At 33.2% G+C, this 18,832-nt stretch overlaps 1 protein-coding gene across 3 annotated transcripts; it reads left to right on the top strand.

Moving 5' to 3' along the window:
- Nucleotides 1-1,391: 1,391 nt before the first annotated feature.
- On the top strand, nucleotides 1,392-7,361 carry Hgsnat (Heparan-alpha-glucosaminide N-acetyltransferase). Of its 3 annotated transcripts, none has more exons than XM_014230169.3 (11): nucleotides 1,392-1,527; nucleotides 3,254-3,419; nucleotides 3,532-3,647; nucleotides 3,719-3,867; nucleotides 3,951-4,125; nucleotides 4,192-4,396; nucleotides 5,968-6,132; nucleotides 6,200-6,321; nucleotides 6,391-6,560; nucleotides 6,622-6,808; nucleotides 6,868-7,361. In XM_014230169.3, the coding sequence occupies exons 2-11, from the start codon at nucleotides 3,276-3,278 to the stop codon at nucleotides 7,160-7,162; spliced, it is 1,728 nt and encodes a 575-aa protein (XP_014085644.2). In that variant the 5' UTR covers nucleotides 1,392-1,527; nucleotides 3,254-3,275; the 3' UTR covers nucleotides 7,163-7,361. The 3 variants fall into 3 exon arrangements, with proteins under 3 accessions (XP_014085644.2, XP_036232042.2, XP_014085647.2); XM_036376149.2 differs by having other exon boundaries at nucleotides 1,414-1,509; XM_014230172.3 differs by having other exon boundaries at nucleotides 1,525-1,662.
- Nucleotides 7,362-18,832: the final 11,471 nt, after the last annotated feature.

Raw genomic sequence — 18,832 nt, 5'->3', positions numbered from 1 at the left:
TGTTTTAAAGATATTTTAGTCACAGTTTTGATAAGTAAGTTTACAAATATATATTTGGAAAAATAAATTCTTAGATACATATGTATATACCATACATCTATGTACATACATATATACATATATGATACATTATATAGGTATTTATATACTACACATAAACGAATAACCCAACCGATGAAAATCCAATATGAAATTATTACTATTGTGGCTTGAACTTAATGTTGCAAGTATCGGATATAAACAATACGCAAATACTCGTGTTCCTCTAAATGTTACTTGGAAAATAAAAAAAATAAATACATTTAAAATCCATCACAATTTGAATCCCTACTCTGTTATACATATATGTATGTATATGGCATAAAGTAATCAAAAGTAGCACAATAAATGAGATTAACATTTAAATATGATATTTAAGTACATATTAATAGCACATATAGAATAATTATTTTAGTTTTTTTTGTTTATTTTAATTTTTTTTTGTTTATTTTAATTTTTTTTTGTTTAATTGAATTAAACTTTTTTTTTTTAATTATACTTAAAAATTTTCTTTATTCCATTTTTAATTTTTTATAGTATTTTATACATACAATGCTTTTACAATATAACAAATAAATCCAGTTTTAAACATAATACAGGAGGAAGTAAGGTTTTTACGTGTTTTTCGAATTTGTTTAAACAGATGTAATTTCTAAATTTCAAGTCGATTGGAGCAAAAACGAAGTTACTAGTATTTTTATACCTGCCTTACTAACGTTTTACATCAAATTTCACAACTTTAAAGCGATTTTCAAACTACTCACGTTTGTTTTCTAAGTCTTTTCTAATAACTTCAAAACTACTGCGCCGCTCGTTTTGAAATATTAACATATTTTTTCTTTCCAAGTGTTCCCATAAAGTGAATAATAGAAAATTTCAAAAAAAACCTCCCTGCGATATAATAATTTTGATTTTTTGATTTCAGATGAGCCAGCACCGAGTTATTAGGGGCACCGCAATTCAACTTTTTTCCGAGACGCTCCAGAGTAATTGCTGCCATAGTCGCATTTTTTAAAATTTCTCCATAAAAATTTAAGAGAATAATCTTCAAATGTCATACAGCGTATCAGATTAGATTGGTAGATTTTAACTTACTTAAGCAAAAAAATCGTAAAAATGGGTCTTGTTTTACACGAATTAATCCTACTTCTCCCTTCAGTGCCTCGTCGGTATCGCCATAGGCTAAGCTCCCAATATTTAAAAATTGTTTCAAATGCCCCAAAGCAAAACAAAAAAATTGTTTCATTTCCACTTCGTTGTATAAACTCTACAAAAGTTCAGTTTGACGTTCTCCACACTAGTTTCAGCTGTTTATGTGGATACTGCTCCAACTACACACATACATACATATGTGCATATACACTTTGGTGCGCAGTTACAAACAAGAATTGACAGTAGTAATTTGGCTTTGCTATATTGTTGACATATTTTGATTTCGTGTAAATATTTACATACAAATGCAGTTTAAATGTGAGATAGTGATATATGGTAAAGTCAATTGAAAAAAGAATGCATTTTTTAAATAATAGCTAAGTACTTTAACTGTTAATATGACTTGCTGAAAGTATTTGCATTTGAGTAAATTAGTGAATACTACTTATATATACATAATTGCAAATTCCGGTACTTTATAACTTCAATCAAACATTAGTTATGTATTATTGACCTCAATATTAATTAGATGTGTGTAGGTGGTTTTCGACTTTGATTTGAAAAATGTTTACATAAATTAATACAGTGTGCGTCAAATAAAAAAACCTGTTTGCTATGTGAAAGATATGCCACATAATATAAATATATTTCTTACCCACATACATACATACATACATACTCGTACAAGTAATTTAACATAATGAACAAAAATTCAGAGTTTGAAAATAATAGGTGAAAACAAAGTGCTTACGCAACTCAATGTGTCCCGCCATCCGGTAGAAGCATGTGAAATGAGGCACAGGGGAAACCGGTGGACCGTTCCCATAACAGTCGGGTCTACGTAACCGGAACGGACTCGGATTTTTTCCGGCCAAGGACTGTCAACTCGACAAAATTCTGTCGCTACATCAACCGGACTATGGACGCAACTGACTTGAGACACGCACTGAACGCCACTCAGAGTAGAGATCTCCTCCCAGAGAATGGCGTCCTTGAGATGAAACTATTATCCATTGCAAGTAAAGTGCACGAGTTGACTCGCGAGTCTAGAGCTACGCATGTTCAACTTCGTTCTAGATACTGTAGCAGGTTAACCTCTTATTTATTCGCGATCGACGCGGACATGCCAAATATATGAATATATGTGCTGCATGTAATGAGTCCCCGCATGACCCTAACTACCTCTTTGCTTGCCCTATGAAACCCACTCACCTAATACCTTTCTCCTTATATTCCGACACTGTCAAAACGTCGACGTTTTTTGAGCCTCCCGTTAGATGATTTTGATGACAACTAACTTGCCACCTAAACAGGGTCTGAATAACCGCTACAACAACAACAGGCACAGGGGAACAGATAGACGATTGAACATATTTCGTAATGATTGACGAGACCGTGTATTAAGTTATAAAGAATGCCAGCTTTTGTTTCATAAATAGCATGAACTGATCCCCTTTTTTAAATATCAGTACCAGTCACTTTCCCGAAATCGATTATCTTTTAAATTCTCAATTCATTTCAATTTTGGGGTTTATGGTAATTTTGCCAAACCACCTCGCTGGTCGCTATATGTCTGAATCTTCTCTAGGAGCCTATTTGAAGGCGATAATAAAGAAGGGGGGTCAAATTTTATCAAATCGTATACTATGTTAGGTTAGGTTAGATTATGAGATCGATCCTAACAGGAACCTCACTTGTACAGCTGATAACGTTGGCGTACCTAAAATTCCTATATAACTGATTATAAGTCCCTCATAAATCAACAAAGCGATTTGAGCTCATCACAAATTGGTTAAGGTGGCTAATGGCAGCTTCGGCAATGTGTCCTGGTTCGCCGAAGGTGTGACTATCGATATGTTTCTAAAGCAGTTTTGATAAAGTTCAGATCAGATAGTGTCTAAATACAATTTCAGTAGATTAAACTCCTACTGAATCATCCTTAAAACATCGAAATGTGTGTTTAGAGAAAGTGTATATAGGTTTCGAAGATGTGGTCTTGGTCAATGGCTGTGTCATATATAACATCTATGATTTTTAAATTTGTGATTTTGTTTATGCAAAGGCTTAGATAATTAGAAGAAACCATGTCTGAATTTGTCGAATATACTGAGCCAGTGTGGCGTGGCATGAATATGCGAGACTTGAAGGTTGACGAAGCATATTTAGTGGTCAAATCTCACTACAACCAACCAGCTTACCTTTACAGTCGATCCGAAGAATGCTACACAGTGAGTAAAAAAAAAAAATATATATACATAGCAGTATATATGTATGTAAATATATAAATATGTAACAATATAAATAAAGCTAAATTGATAAAGCATTTTGTTTTACTCCCAGTGCCCCTTTAGCTTTGTGAAATCTATGCACAACTTTACATTCAAATTAAATTTGGCGCATGGTTGGGAATTTAAAGTGTATGACAAAGAAGTGAATGCGCTGACCGCTAATGAAATGTAAATCTTTTATTTTATTTTATTTTTTTGAAAAAAAAAAGAAATCATCACAACTTTCATTCTTTCCTCAGGCAATGCAATGACACGATCTGCAACAGTGTGTGCGAATTGTATGCGTCCACAACAAAGTTGCAAGAATTCGGGGTTTATAATTTTACGTTGCATAAAAATGGTAGCTGTGAGCTGATAACAGACAAAGCGGGCGTCAATGCCAATTTATGTATGTAATAAAAATTATTATTCAATATAATACTATACATATATAAGAATATTATATAACCCATTTATCGGTTTATTCTTTAGCGCTCGCTTCGGTATTTCTCCTAGTCACTTTGGTTTTGGCGGCGATACGAATTGCTTGGTGCGCTTGGCGTTCGTATACTTTTAGCCCCGAGGCGGCAGCTGCTGCCGAAATCAATGCTTCGGTTACGCCTGCGCAGCCGAGCAAACGAATGCGCAGTTTGGATGCTTTTAGGGGGTAAAATAAATGAAGCAGTAAAAAATAACTGTTATTTTGTTAACTTTTTCGTATTCACCGTTTTAGCATGGCAATTGTTTTGATGATATTCGTAAATAGTGGTGGCGGTGACTACTGGTGGATCGAACATGCGCCTTGGAATGGTCTACATTTGGCTGATGTTGTCTTTCCCTCATTTTTATGGATTATGGGCGTTTGCATACCGATTTCGATTAAGTCACAAGTGGCGCGAGGCACGCCGAAGGCGAGGATTTGCCGACGCATTATTTGGGTAAGATCTTACTATAGTTTAGTGGTAGTAACAGGTATTTATATGTATCTATATATAATTGAAAACAATTTTAACATATTATCGTTATTACAATTCCACAAATTAAAAAAGAAATGTGGCGATAATTTTTGAACTCGACAAGTCCTTAATCTTTTGGAAATTATATATATTAAGATTATATTGTTCATAATATGTTAGGTTAGAGACCAACGCACCATAGTTTAATTATACTCGTATATGTGATATATGTTTAAATTATGTAAATCGTTACTTTTCTTAAGATGAGCTCATGAAAGAAGGCTCAAAGTTGTTCAAATATTAGGCTATTTAACAGCTCTTCCTCTTAAACTCTACTACTGATAATGCTAGGACAGACAAAGCCTCTACAATAAAAAGATTTGAGCAATTAACTTTCACTCTATAGAGCTACCGATTGAGCTTTCACCGCTAAGCCGTGCGTAAAGCTGCTACACAGAACGTCTTATGAAATCGCACAAATAAAGATCGTGTTTTTAGACGTGTGGTTTTCAAGGAGCAATTCCTGGTTTGGAGTTGGTCATTTTGACAGCTGTTACTTAATTTGTATTCAGCTTGGTTTGCTTTTTCATAATGACGTTTGGGAATTCGAGCAACCATCGATCGGTTTCGTACCACGTTTACGCTAGTGGATAATGCGCACTCTCAGAGATGCCGAATTGTGCGCATCGAAGATTGCTGTTGTGGAGTAGAGTATCGAAGAAGACCCGAAAGATTTCATCCGACATCTCGCACAAAAATTGGAGCTGTGCCTATCCACTTAATGGAAGATTTTGCGGGCTTACAAAATTCAACTCGACTAAGCCAACATTGCCACATTTGGACTGGACGTCGTTAAATTCTGAAAAAGTCACTGTTTGATGTACTCTATGGGCAGAGAAAATCATTGATCCAAAATGAAGCCCGTTATAATATTACAGGCAATGGGTAACGCTATAGAGCCATGATTAATGACATTTTTGTGTCTCAATTTCAAGTTTTTGATGTGGACGATCTTTGGTTCCAACAAGACAGCGCTACATGCCTTACAGCCAACGAAACTATCCAATTATTGAAGAAACTTTTTGGTGAGCGCCCCAAGATCATATAATTTAACATCGCTGGATTATTTTTTGGGGCTTAAGCGAAGTCGCTAGTATACGCAGATAAGTCCGTGGAGATTAACGCCTTGGTGGAGAATATTCGGCGCGTTATTGCTGGCATACGGCCCCGATTGCTGTAAAAACTGTCTCTATATGGTAGCTCCCAGGTTCTTATTGTTATGGATCTACAAATGAACATACATAGATCTTGTCTTCAAAGAACAATTGAGAATTGATGTTTTTTAAGGCGGCCGTGGGGTGGTGCTGATCTCGGATTCCTTTCAACATCCAAACAGTTTTTTTTTAAATGGCAATGTCCAAGGACCCTTTATAACTCGAATAATATCAACATACGTACCGGTCCCAGTATTTTAAATTTAAAACACATCTATTAAATGCATTTTAAGTTACGTTACAAGAGTATATATTTTTATTTTTTATTTTTTCTTGTAGCGTTCATTTAAATTATTTGCTATTGGCGTGTGCCTAAATTCCATAAATGGTCCACAAATGTCTAATTTACGCATAATGGGTGTACTGCAACGGTTTGCTGTTGCATATCTAGTCTGTGGGTCGGTTCACACGTTATTCATTCAGAGGGAGTTTGTGATGCCGCAGGTGGGTAGTTTTACCATCAATGTGCGGACATATTAAATTCTTTTTCTTGTAATATTTTTGTACTTAGATTGCTTGGAAGCGCGCTTTAAGCGACATTATTTTATTGAGAACTGAATTTTTGGTAATGCTCTCGCTCATTGCTATTTACTTGGGTTTAATTTTCGGACTTGCGGTGCCAAATTGTCCCACGTGAGTTTATGTCAATCATATACAAGCATTTTATATGGTTTACTTTTCTTAAATATTCTACATCATTAGCGGTTATCTGGGTCCTGGCGGCAAGCACTCGAACGCACAATATCCCAACTGTACAGGCGGCGCTAACGGTTATGTGGATCGTTTAATTTTAGGCGATGCGCATATCTATCAGCATCCCACCGCGAAATATATATACGGCGCGCAAGCTTTCGATCCCGAAGGTGTCTTTGGTAGGAATAATTTGTTATAAAAAGAAATTTATTACTAAAATATTTCTATATACTCGCTCAGGCTGCCTTTTAACTGTGGTGCAGGCATTTTTAGGCGTGCTCGCCGGCGTTATTATATTGGTTCATACCGGTTGGAGCGCACGCATTAAACGCTGGTTGTATTGGTCGCTTGTCCTGGCTCTGCTGGGTGGCGCCCTTTGCCTTTTCACTGTGGAAGATGGTCCCATACCAATTAATAAAAATCTCTGGTATGTTTGGAAACAACACTTGACGCCTAATAGTAATAATTAACTATTTTTTATTGTAGGTCTCTTTCTTTTGTTTGCGTCACCTCTGCTTTGGCTTTCTTCATGCTCAGCATACTATATTTTGTTATTGACGTTCGTCGCTGGTGGACGGGCTATCCGTTTGTGGAGTCTGGCATGAATGCGATTATCATGTATGTGGGTCATACCGTTATGCACAAAATGCTGCCATGGCACTGGCGTATTGGACCGATGAACACCCATTTTGTGCTTTTGCTTGAAGCCACTTGGAATACCTTACTTTGGGTGGCGATCGCACTTTATTTAAATTCGATTAAGTTTTATTATAGTTTATAAGAATGCAAAGCTGAAGGATTTATCAAATATCAAATATCAAATGATAAATATTATGAATTTTATAGAATTATAAATATGTATGTAAATTTTTATTTTATTATATGTATGTATATACTCTTTCATTTAAAATCGAACCATATTTTTTGTTATTTTAATAAATGTCAATAAATATATATCTACACTAATTTTCATACAAAAATGGGTTATAACACTTTGTTACCTAGACGTTCGACATTCGAGGCGGATACGAGGGCGTGAAATAGTCAATATACCTTGTACTTGAATGTATATAGTAAACTTAAAAAATATAAATCCGTATTTCTTCGGAATTGATCGCTGTGGATCGATTTGTAAATTCCTATAGTCTATGTGAATACATATATCGTTATTGCTGTTTGGGTGGCAAAGCGCAAGTTAATTGTCATCAAAATCCCCTAACGGAAGGACCAGGAAACAACGATGGGGTCGAACCATACTGCAAAGACTCATTCAACTCTGGTTTCATAGCGCATCCAAAGAGCTGGTTAGTCTTATACGATGCTTTATCGCATGACGGACATATATTTGGTAAGTCGGGGTCGATTTTGGATAAGTGGGAGTTTAACCTGCTACATTATACAGAGCGAAGTTGCGTGAGCGTCACTCTAGATTCGCGAGACAAGGAGGTCTTGCTGCTATTTGTCAAATTTTGCTTAGTATTAATTTTAAGCTTTAGAAACGAGTATAACATTTTTGAAGAAACCGAGAATGCTTTTTCCGTAGTAAAGAATCGTATGTCGCTAGAAAGATGGAGATTGTTTCGTTTATCTACTGAGTAGCGTTGCAGTTGTTTTCGAATAGCTATGAGTCCGAGGTGTTCTCTGTTCGCAAATTCCCAATCTGAATTCGATCTCAAGTAATGTCAATGGTGGTCGTAAGTCGAAGGCGTTTTAAATACTTCTTGGACCGTAAATTCGATGGTGAACAACGCAAACAGGATGATAAACAATTTTGTACTACTAAAATTATGGAATTCATTCATATTTAATAATTTTTTGATAGTTTCAAGCTCATGAGAAGGGTGTTGGCTTATGCATGCCTCTTCCTCCGTTGCCAATTTTTCTATGGTATTCTTTACGTCATAAGGTGCCTGCAAATTGGCATACAGTTCATTTATATTCATTGCTAACATTCAGTTGATTTTCCATTTTTACTTCTTAATATATCTTAGGGTTACAGTTAAAGTGACAGACGACTGTCATGTATGCTTAGCATACTACATGGAATCGCATAGTTTGAATGTGTTCGGCTATTTGTCAGTCCTGTTGACTTCAGCCAATTTGTACGTGCCATTTTCACTTCCGTCATTTGCTTCTTTTGATTGATTTTGCTCATGTATGTGTAGCTCGACGAATGCCTATGCGAAAATGTTTACTTTTTTTTTAAGAAAATCGTTAAGAACAAGTATCTACTATATATTTAAGCTTTATCTCTTATAACTTATGGCAGAGAGATTTCATGAATCCTACTCGCCATATCTCTACCGCTTAGGAAGCTAGGCGTTGACTTCCTATTGGTCTCATTTCGATTATGATCTCGTATACAAAATTATTCCGAGTTTGAACCCAATTGCCAAGAGTTTTGTAATGTTACCTACGATTGATTGGAAATAGATTGTTCGAGTATCATGGGCTATACAAGGTCATTGTAGATGTTTTTCTAATCAAGCCGGTTTTCAGGTAATAGCTTTGCATTTTCTGGATTTGATAAGACACTTCGACACTTGCACACTTAATCATCACTTACGAATAGCAAAACCTGTTTTACTTCACGAGTCCGTCGGTTTGACTATAAGTTTGATCAATGCTTTCTCGTTGGCATTTCCATTAAATATAGATAAGTGAGAATTGAGAAGCATTTTTTAATATATGATAGTTTACTAGCTTTTTTATCGTATTGGCACTTTTAATTACTCAGCTAGTTAAAAATTATTTCTCAAAAATATTAAATTCTATAATTTGATGTTTTCTACTGAAGTTCTGCCATTCAGCTAATAGAAAATGTGCGGCATTCAATAGGGATTGTGGCGTGCATGATTGATTACTTTGCCAGCCTGCAGCTGATTTTCTAAACTTTGCCAATACAACGTGACGGAAAATTTAAATCACTCATCGCGCAAACGCTATGGTTTGGCGCAAAGTTTTTCCTTTGATTTTGGTCCTAAAGCTCGGTCTTACTTCATCTTGCCTTCAGCTATTTTATTTTAAGTTACTGGAGCTCGTAGCGAGTGGCGAATGCGGAGTCTGGGTGGCTCCATTCGAATGTTTTTGTGCGGGTATGTGTTTTTGACTGTCTCGTCTTTTGGAGCACTGAAATCGCGAGGATGTTCCAAGTGTGAAAATTACTTTTGCCATGAAAGTGAATTTGTTGTGCTGTTTGTGAAACCTGTCTTGAATATTGATGACAATGCGTCATCGCCGTCGGCCGTTTGTGCCGTGAATATAGTTGTGGTTTGCAGTGTTTGATTGTCTGCGGGTTGCAGATAGGATTCTGTTATTTTTACAACATGCGTTTGGCATAAGTAAAATATTTTTAGTGTTTACCGAGAAACTATTGAAGAAATGCTTGCAACGGTAGTGAATAACTTTAATTTGGTACTTGCTTGATAAAAATCATGCGCTTTTCATTTACTTCATTTACTTAGGTGATTTGGTCCATTAATATTCAATCAAAATATATGTTTGTCCTAGAAATTGCCTACAGAAACTTCAAGGTAAGTATGTTTAAATAAGGATAGTGCCACTTTGTTAACACAATGTAATACTGGACTTAACTACAGATCTCGAACTATACTAATTATGTAACCCGCATTCAAGACCTTTTGATAAAAGAAATTGACTTTCCGAAGCAGATAAAACCGAGTAGCGTCCGTATTTTCAACTGAGTAAAAATACAAAATACTACTATGGTATGGTAGACTAGTGCAGAAACCTTTGAAAATGATAGTAAAAGAAAGAAATACATAGTTAATTGAAACCCATCGAAAACGAAAGATAAAATACAAACATTAAGGAAAAATAATTTATGGGCGATTTAAGGTTAGGAAAAGAATGAGGAGTGGCGTGGTTGAATTTTTTGAAGTTAAAAACGGTTTAGTTGGATTTCTGGCAAAACTACGGGTCCTATGGAATAGAGTTATATGGCAATGTTATAGTTAATGAAAACATCTTTTTTTTATTTTTATCTTGTATAAAAAATTTCTTACTTTTACGAAATTTGGCTTAAACTTACTTTCTTATGTCCCATATATACTCTATTTTGTTAAATTTAAAATATTAGAAATGTGTCATATATGTATGTAACATGTAATAGTGTTCTCATTTTCTGAAGCAGAAAATATTCTACTTTACTATTGGTATGGTATACTTAAGTTCGAACTCCTTGCGGTGAGGTGTCATATCAACCAACCAAAAGATGCAGACACAACAATTTCATCCCTGAAAAATGACTTACAACACGGGTTCAGAGAATCTAATTTTAGGTAAATGATGCTACTATACTTGTTTAATACACTTTTTTCGGTAATATGTCAAATGTAACCATACCAACTTTAATTTTTTGCCATGTATTATTAACTTAAAACGTAATAAAAGAAATTGTGGCAAAATTGTAGTAAAATAAACAGATTTTTTTCATTAAATTGCCAACGTCATTCATGCAGATTATTTCTCAAAAATTTATCGATTGTTGCTTTAATGGAATTTATTAAAATTTTATTTACAAACGAACGCATTTGATTTACACTTTGGAATGATTTTTAATTATTGGCATAACCTATTGTCGAAGGTTATCAATTAATTTGTGGCCAATTTGTGTTGCTGTTGCTGCAAACAGTTTTGTTCTCCAATTAATGGCATAAAGGCACAAGGCTAAACGTAATTGTTATTGGCTGCAATTCAGAGAAAACTGAGAATATTTGAGATAGAGCGCACATACACAAATTTTGAAGGAAGCGTACCAAATGTGAATAGGATTTAATTGTTGAATATGAATACACACAAATTTATATAGGGTCGTTTTTTTTAGAGCTAAGAAATTTCATTATAGCTGTCAAACTAAGGATTGAGGAAAAAACAGTATATTTTGGCAACATACCACACACTATATATACTATTCACCGTTGAGTCACATTTATGGCTTAAGAGTTAGGTAAAGAAGCAAAATTGTCGTGTTTGGAGTACAAAACTGCTAAAAAGACTTACCATAATTACTTGCATTCAGAAAAAATTATTAGCTTGCTTTTTTGATTTCAATCTCTAAGCTAAATGGTCTCAGCTGGTCAGTGCTTTAAGTTATATAGCGCATGAAGCCAGCTCTCAATTGGAACAACTTGATTCACTTTTATTCAATTTATAGCTAGTATTAGGCTTTTAATTGAGCTATTAGATCAAGTAGGTTAACTGCAAATTTTTGCTGAAAAAAGTTGAGATGAATTCGAACAGATAGAATGATCTTCTAAAATGGTAGCCACGAGGCTATATCCTCGAAATTCTAGAACATAACTACAAGTAAATGTCATAAAATTTAAAACCTAATTAGCCAAAACAAATATGTGTTTTTATATACAAAAGTTCTTATTGTCTAAAAATGACCCTATGATATGTGAGCTAACAGTTGCTAGAATATATATTTAAGGCTTATATGTAGTTATTTGGAAATATATATAAATATTTGTACAAATATGACTATGTATACAAATATACTTATATAAATTATGGGTCTACTAACATCGTGCGAATTGTATTTCATCTTGATTGCTTCCAAAGGACCATAGCTTTTGGCCACATTCGTCTTGAATTTATGAAATTCTGAGTATTGAAAATATAAGCTTAATTAATTTATAATTACTACAATTAAATCACAAGAAAATTGAAGAGTAATTAAATTAGTAAAGTATGGCTTGAATATAGCAATAAACTGGTAAGTCTTTTCTAGTAATGCTCATTGGAAAATATATCGAAGTTGCGTGGAAGTAGTAAATTTTGATTGTAATTACTTTTTGATTAAAATATTTAGTTTCTGTATTTGATAAAAAAAAAACGTTAAGATTAAGAATAAGAATAATTTATTATTCGCATAGAAATTACATATTAAAAAAATTTTTAATGCCAGGATTGTGGATAATGTGGATTTTGTTGCTTCTAAAACTATATCACAATATATGGAGACGAAAACAAAAGGTTTCAAATGCGAAAAAATGGTATACAGCCTGAAGCTTGTTCGAAGCAAGTTTAAAAAAAAATTAAATTAAAGTTGATTTAGTTGCAATAATTAATTTTTTGCGTTAAAAGATTGCATGGTTAAGAAAAGATATTTCCACTGTACATATTTTACTACAAAACGTAGCAAGATCAGCTTTTATAATCAGAAAGAGGAGATCAAATGTGTCTTTATGTTCGCCTCTAAGATAAAATTCCTTAACTTATAGGTTCACATAGGTAGGAGATGACTAAGTTATAACTTATCGATTTAATCGATAAATTTTAATAGGTTTTAATCGATTTAATCGCTAAGTTTCATTAAAAAATTGAAATTCCATTGGAGTTGTCAAACGATTTTTTATAATATTGTAATATTTTGTGTTATTATATATATAATATTATATTGATGAATAGAAATATTCCTATTCGATAGCAGTGAAGAAAGTTCATAAAGCATTCATTAACTTTTTGACATAAACAACAACATATAAATATAACTTTCCAGTCCATATGACGCAAGTTAAAATTTTTCTAAAATCTGAACAGGATAAGCTTGCCACGAGATTTTTGATACCCAGTAGGAAACGTCGTAGACCCTATAAAATTTACATATAAATTATCAATGTGACGAGCTGAGTTTATGCAGTCGTGTCCATATGCCTGTATATACGTGAACTACAATAGTTGTGCAAGTTTTTAAAATATCGATCTGACACTTTGCATATGTCTATTCTCTCCAAGAAGTTGTTCATTTGTCCGAATCGTCGACATCGTACCTCTATAGCATATAGTTGGCATACAAACTAATCGATAAAAATCACTCATCTTCTTGTTTGAGAATGAGTTTTATTTGACAAGATGTCTTCATGAAATTTGGCATCGATTATAATTTCCGAATATATTGCTTAGATCGAATCACTTAGTATAAGGCTGCAATAAAAATGAAGTTCTAGTTTAGAAAATTTTTTATTTGTGAAGCTTATTCTAGCTTCGGTACTGCCGATATACTATACTCTGTAAGAGCTGAGTTACAAAATTTTTCTTCCACCAAAACTGTTTCTCCATTTTCGAACTCATTTTCTATCTTCATATCCATTTATAACCAGCTGCCCTGCACTTCATTACATGCACATATAAAACTCTCTATAAATCAGAATTTTCATTGCACTTCAACACCCTTGCACATATGTACATACATAAGTACATATATGAGCAAGTATCAATTTCCGAAGTGCAGTACTTCAATGTAGAACACTACTCCATGTTGCACATGTATCATCAATAATCTTTAACAGCGACAGCCACTCACAAAACACTATGCTTGGTGTTTAGCACTAACAACGACATGAGCGAATATTATTAAACCGCAACATGCAAAATAAAGATAATACTAATACGCCAAAAAGTATGCTATAAATTTCATTGTTTTCACACATTGCTCTGAAGCACTGCGCTGACGGCGGTTGACACGTATGAACGCGTGGGTGTAAAAATACGAAATATACATAAGGAAAACATGAAGACAATAACGTGACAGTTATACACATACATATGTATGTACGTAGATTTAGTACAAGCATATGTAGCTGCAACGTTCTATGGCATGTCAGTGTATGCTCAAAGTATATATTATATATATATATATAATATGAATGTTTACATACAAGCATCGTGTTCATTTTGATGTGTTTAAGGGTATAGCAACACATTTGTAGTGTCTGTTAGTTGTACGTACAACAACAACACCAGCATTTCACGACCTCCACAATTTACGCTTTTTACGGTATTTTGTCGCTTCTCTTTGCGTACTTTATATAAAGGGATAAACAGCTTTTTTAACACATGTCCAACAATAACAACTCCTCCAAAACACACACGCCATTTCGCACTTGCAATATATACACTTGTCACTTTATAATATGTGTGTGTGCATTTGTTTGCTTGTGTTGGTTTATTGCTATTGTCTAAGTGTTGTGGTTGTGGTAAAATAAAGTATTGCAATAAAATATAACAACAATATCCTCGGCACCAACAGCAGTGGCAATACTAGGGCTTGCAATGAAGATATGTGGCATGAGGCAACATCAAGTCCTCCACTACTCTACGCCCTTTCTTGTCTCTACTTTTTCATTATTGTTGTACATACACATATACATGCATATATTTGCGATATGGTCTATTTGATTAGATGCTCTTGACGTCCATGGCGTATACGCAACATACCCATTTTCAACTCCATTTACAAAGGCACACACACAATTATAACTTCGTTATACACATACACACACATATATATAACTTCGTTATACACATACACACTTGCATTTAAGTCACTTTGTTGGGGTTTTGATTTTGAAAGCGAGAGTAGCGTAATGCTGTTGACATTTCAAGTGCTGCGTGCGCACAATTTTCTTGATATTTTTTTTCTCCAATTCTCCCCTTCTTCGCATTGTTTTTATTGTTATTGTATTTGCTAGTAGATAACTGCTGTTGCCAATAGCGAAGAATTGCGGAAGTCATTGACAGCCTCAAGTGTTTAATAATGGAGAGCGTAATTTACAAGTTGTTGTTACATTAACTCAGAAAGTGTTGGGGATTTATATATTTAAGTAAATAATTGACTTTACAGTAATTATGGGGATACATGATTTGTTACAGCAAATTGGGTAGGAAGTTAATTAAATAGCAGTAAATATGGCTTGCCGTGTTGTCATCAAGAAAATAGTGGAAATTTGACTCAGGGTTGGTATATACCCAGTTCGAGTGTGTTTTCTTGCTAGTTTCACTCGTTACTGCAAACTTAGCCTCGGAGTCTCATTTGATTTCATGCGTTTTTTACTTTTTTCAATAAGATTTAGATTTCGAATGTACATGGAAGCTTCCACCTTCCATAACAAAGTCCAAAAGTATCTGTTTTTATGCCATTTTAACGTTAAAGATTCTGTACCCATGAAAAATATAGTAAAATTCATTAAAATAATGGACTGATTCCAGAATGTAATGGTATATTACGATTCTTATAAATTTATCTAGGTGGCACTGTAGTGTATATGTATATTGTACTTTTTACCGCCTTTAATGAAGATCTTTATCTTAATTATTTATATGCTATAGAGTTCAAATCAGAACAATTTGTTCGGAGATTATAGTGTTACCTTGTTCAGTAATCTAGGGCGAATTTCATGAAGTTCTATTGACAAATAAAAAAGTATTCTAAACAACCTCTTGATTTTGATCGGTTAATTTATATGGCAACTACATCCTGTAGTGCTCCGATATTGGTTCTGACAAATGAGCAGCGTTTTGCGGAGGAAAGGATGTATGCAAGAATGTATGATTTTTAGATCGTTATCTCAAAAACTGGGGGACTAGTTCGCGCATTTACAGACAGACGGACAGATATGGCTAAATCGACTCAGCTCGTAACTTTGATAATTTATATATACTCGCACTTCATAGCGTGTACAAATTTCGTGGCAAAGTTAAGATACCCTGTTCAGGGTGTCATAACTTTAAGTTGTAGTATTTGATAAATATTGTAAAATATGGGGCCTTTACTGAGTTTACTCTCTTTTCATTTACGATTGTTGTGTAAAGATCCAGTGGATTTATACCGATACATATATCCGATTATTTTTAACATGAATCTAGCTTGTGATAACTTTCTGCCATGGACGAATACAATTTTGGTTTTCTTGACTAAGTTTGTGACAAATTGAAAAATTCAGAAAACACCTTAGACTATTGAGTGTATATTTTGGAAGCAAATTTTTCTTTCATCGAAAAAACCACTTTCGCTGCGTGATAGAACGATTCTTCGAAAATTGTATAGGTTGACACCAACCAACTGTAAAGTTGGACATACAAATAAATTTCAACACCATAGACTTCACTTAGTCGCATGGATTGATTTTTGTTTGTTCGAAATTAATAATATCATAAAGATTGAAAACGCTGTGCGTACACTGCAATCATGTGTTTCCGTATTATTGCAGTTAGGTTTGACGAGAGCGACTAGAGCAATTTTAAAAATTTATAGGAACCATTAACTCTTGAGCAGCTCCGTACAATAATTAATTTTGAACCTTATTTGAAGTAAAAATATTCTCGTAATTAAATATACTAGTGTAGATAATATAAAATTTTATATAATATATATTATATCAACTAACTACTAATACATAAATACTTATATATATACAAGTACAATATATTATATATGAATTTGAAACTTTCTTTTTGAATTTTATACATTTTTTTTGTGGATTATACAGCTTTATAAAAAATGTACTTTTTTTGTTGCCCTGAATATCTTAGTAAATTTTGATTGTTTCACGTGACCAGATTACGTATTTATTCATGAAAATATTGAGTAGGCTTTTCGGATATTCAAGCTTGAAATCCCTTTTTGTTGGTAGTCGGTAGTCTAGGTCACCATAGAGCACCAAATTATGAAGAAATTGTGAAAAATATGCTGACAAACTTTATGATTCTAAAAGCAAATATGAGTATCAAGTTACACTATATCTGCAATCAGCTGTATACATTTTCGGAAAATTTAAGAATTTATTATGAGAAACAGATAAAGAGTTGTTCCACGAAGATCTAAAAGTGATGAAAAAAAGGTTTTCACAAAAAAAAAAAAAAACAACAACATACCGGTACCGCTCATTTCATACCGGTACACCTGCTAGGTTGTTGGGATCGCGCCAGTATGACAGATTGGTGATCTTTAAAAAGACATTTACATGTTTCTGACATTTGCCTCTCTATTTACTTCAATGTATCCTCATTTTTTAAAACCAAACTGATATTATACATATATCTGTTATTTTGTTTAATGTTTTATGATTTTATAATGTAAAATGAAAATAAAGATTCATAAATTAACTGCAGAAAATCTTACAAAATTATTGATGGTTTAGTTGATATCCAAAACTGATATTATATCTAGGTCAACAAAATCACTGTAGACCAGTGTTATGTAAAGTGGCTTACCTGGAAAGAAAAGACAATAATTACAACTACCAGAAATAAAATCAATAATGTATTACATATATATATATAAAAGATTTAACTATATCATATAATGAAATATAATAAAAGAATAATAAGCAATTTATTCTTGCTTATAATAATCCTATTGTCTCTCTACGATTTATTATTACTTATACAAGTTGTTATTGACTTTCTTATGACTTTTATGCACTTTATGTTTTGTCTCATTACTTTGCTATATCCTACAGGCAAATCTATGTCTCCAGGGAGGTAAGAAAGTGGGACGAAATATATGTATATAAGTGTCAGCTATTATCATGAAAATATCAGCAATGCTCATTTATTGCTTTTCCCTTTCTCTTTCCTTTTTTCCCACTACTTTCCTTTGCCTTTCCAACGGTTTGTGCTTTACTATTTTCTTTTTTAGCTTCTTACTTGTGGCTTTTTGCATCAATTGTTTCGAGAAGCTATTCAAGCCATTGGTTATTCCCACGGGAGTTGCCTGTTTACCATATTTTTATGACTATATTGCTGTTATTATTATTATTGTTGTCATTGTGGCAAAGTAATATTATTCGTATTTTTACATTGTGCTGTTTCTTTGTTAATGTTCTCATTATTGCTTTAGTTCTTTTGTTGAGCTCAATATTGATCTTATGATTGGTTTAACTGACTGATTTGGGGAAAATATATTTTAAGTGACTGTTAAATGTTACCAAATGAGGAGTACGTAGGATATAGGTATGTATATAGGTTTGACTTAAAAGGTTGAGTTGAAATTTACAACGTACAAATGTATATTATATAAAAAATTAAAGATTTCTGCAATTTTTTTGTTGCAATTTTCATTTGAAAATAACATTCGAATATTTGGTGTTGCCAGAGTCGTAAAGTTATTGGAAAATATTTTTCTAAAATTTTTATTGAAAAATCAAATGTATGCACGAATCGTTAAAATAAACTTTTCGGAAATAAATTAACAAAAATAGACAAAATAATTTTAATTTTTTAATTTTATTTTTATTTTATATGTTAATAAATTGTACTATGTAATTTTTTTATAGAGTAAATTATTTCGCAAAGAAATCTTCCTTAAACTTATTTAGTTTGATATTCAAAGTGAAATATTTCATTTATTTAACGATTTATTTTATTGAAATTTTGAAACAGCTGGCAACTCTCCTCAAACAAGTATTTTCAAATGCAAGCTTTTCCAATACTTTTCGGTCTGCTATCTCTATAGTAATGTTATATGTCATAACATCGAAATAAAATGTTCGAATAGTTGGCAATCTTCTCAAAAAAATTACCGAAGATTTTTTTTCGTAAAACCCTTCACTTTGTTGCCCAGTTTGTAACACTTCGATTACATTCAAAATTTCATTAAAGTATAACTTTCAAACAGGTGGCAACTCTTCTCTAAAAAAAAATT

Source organism: Bactrocera oleae, chromosome 5 (assembly GCF_042242935.1).
Source record: "Bactrocera oleae isolate idBacOlea1 chromosome 5, idBacOlea1, whole genome shotgun sequence".
Classification (NCBI taxonomy): domain Eukaryota; kingdom Metazoa; phylum Arthropoda; class Insecta; order Diptera; family Tephritidae; genus Bactrocera; species Bactrocera oleae.
Note: the sequence above shows the minus strand (reverse complement) of the source record. Positions and strands in the feature narration are given on the sequence as shown.

Coding starts and splice junctions, on each gene's coding strand:
- Hgsnat (XM_014230169.3), top strand. CDS start 3,276: ATGTCTGAATTTGTCGAATATACTGAGCCAGTGTGGCGTGGCATGAAT. Junction 4,397..5,967: donor TTTGCCGACGCATTATTTGG/GTAAGATCTTAC, acceptor TTTTTCTTGTAG/CGTTCATTTAAATTATTTGC. Junction 6,322..6,390: donor GCGGTGCCAAATTGTCCCAC/GTGAGTTTATGT, acceptor CTACATCATTAG/CGGTTATCTGGGTCCTGGCG.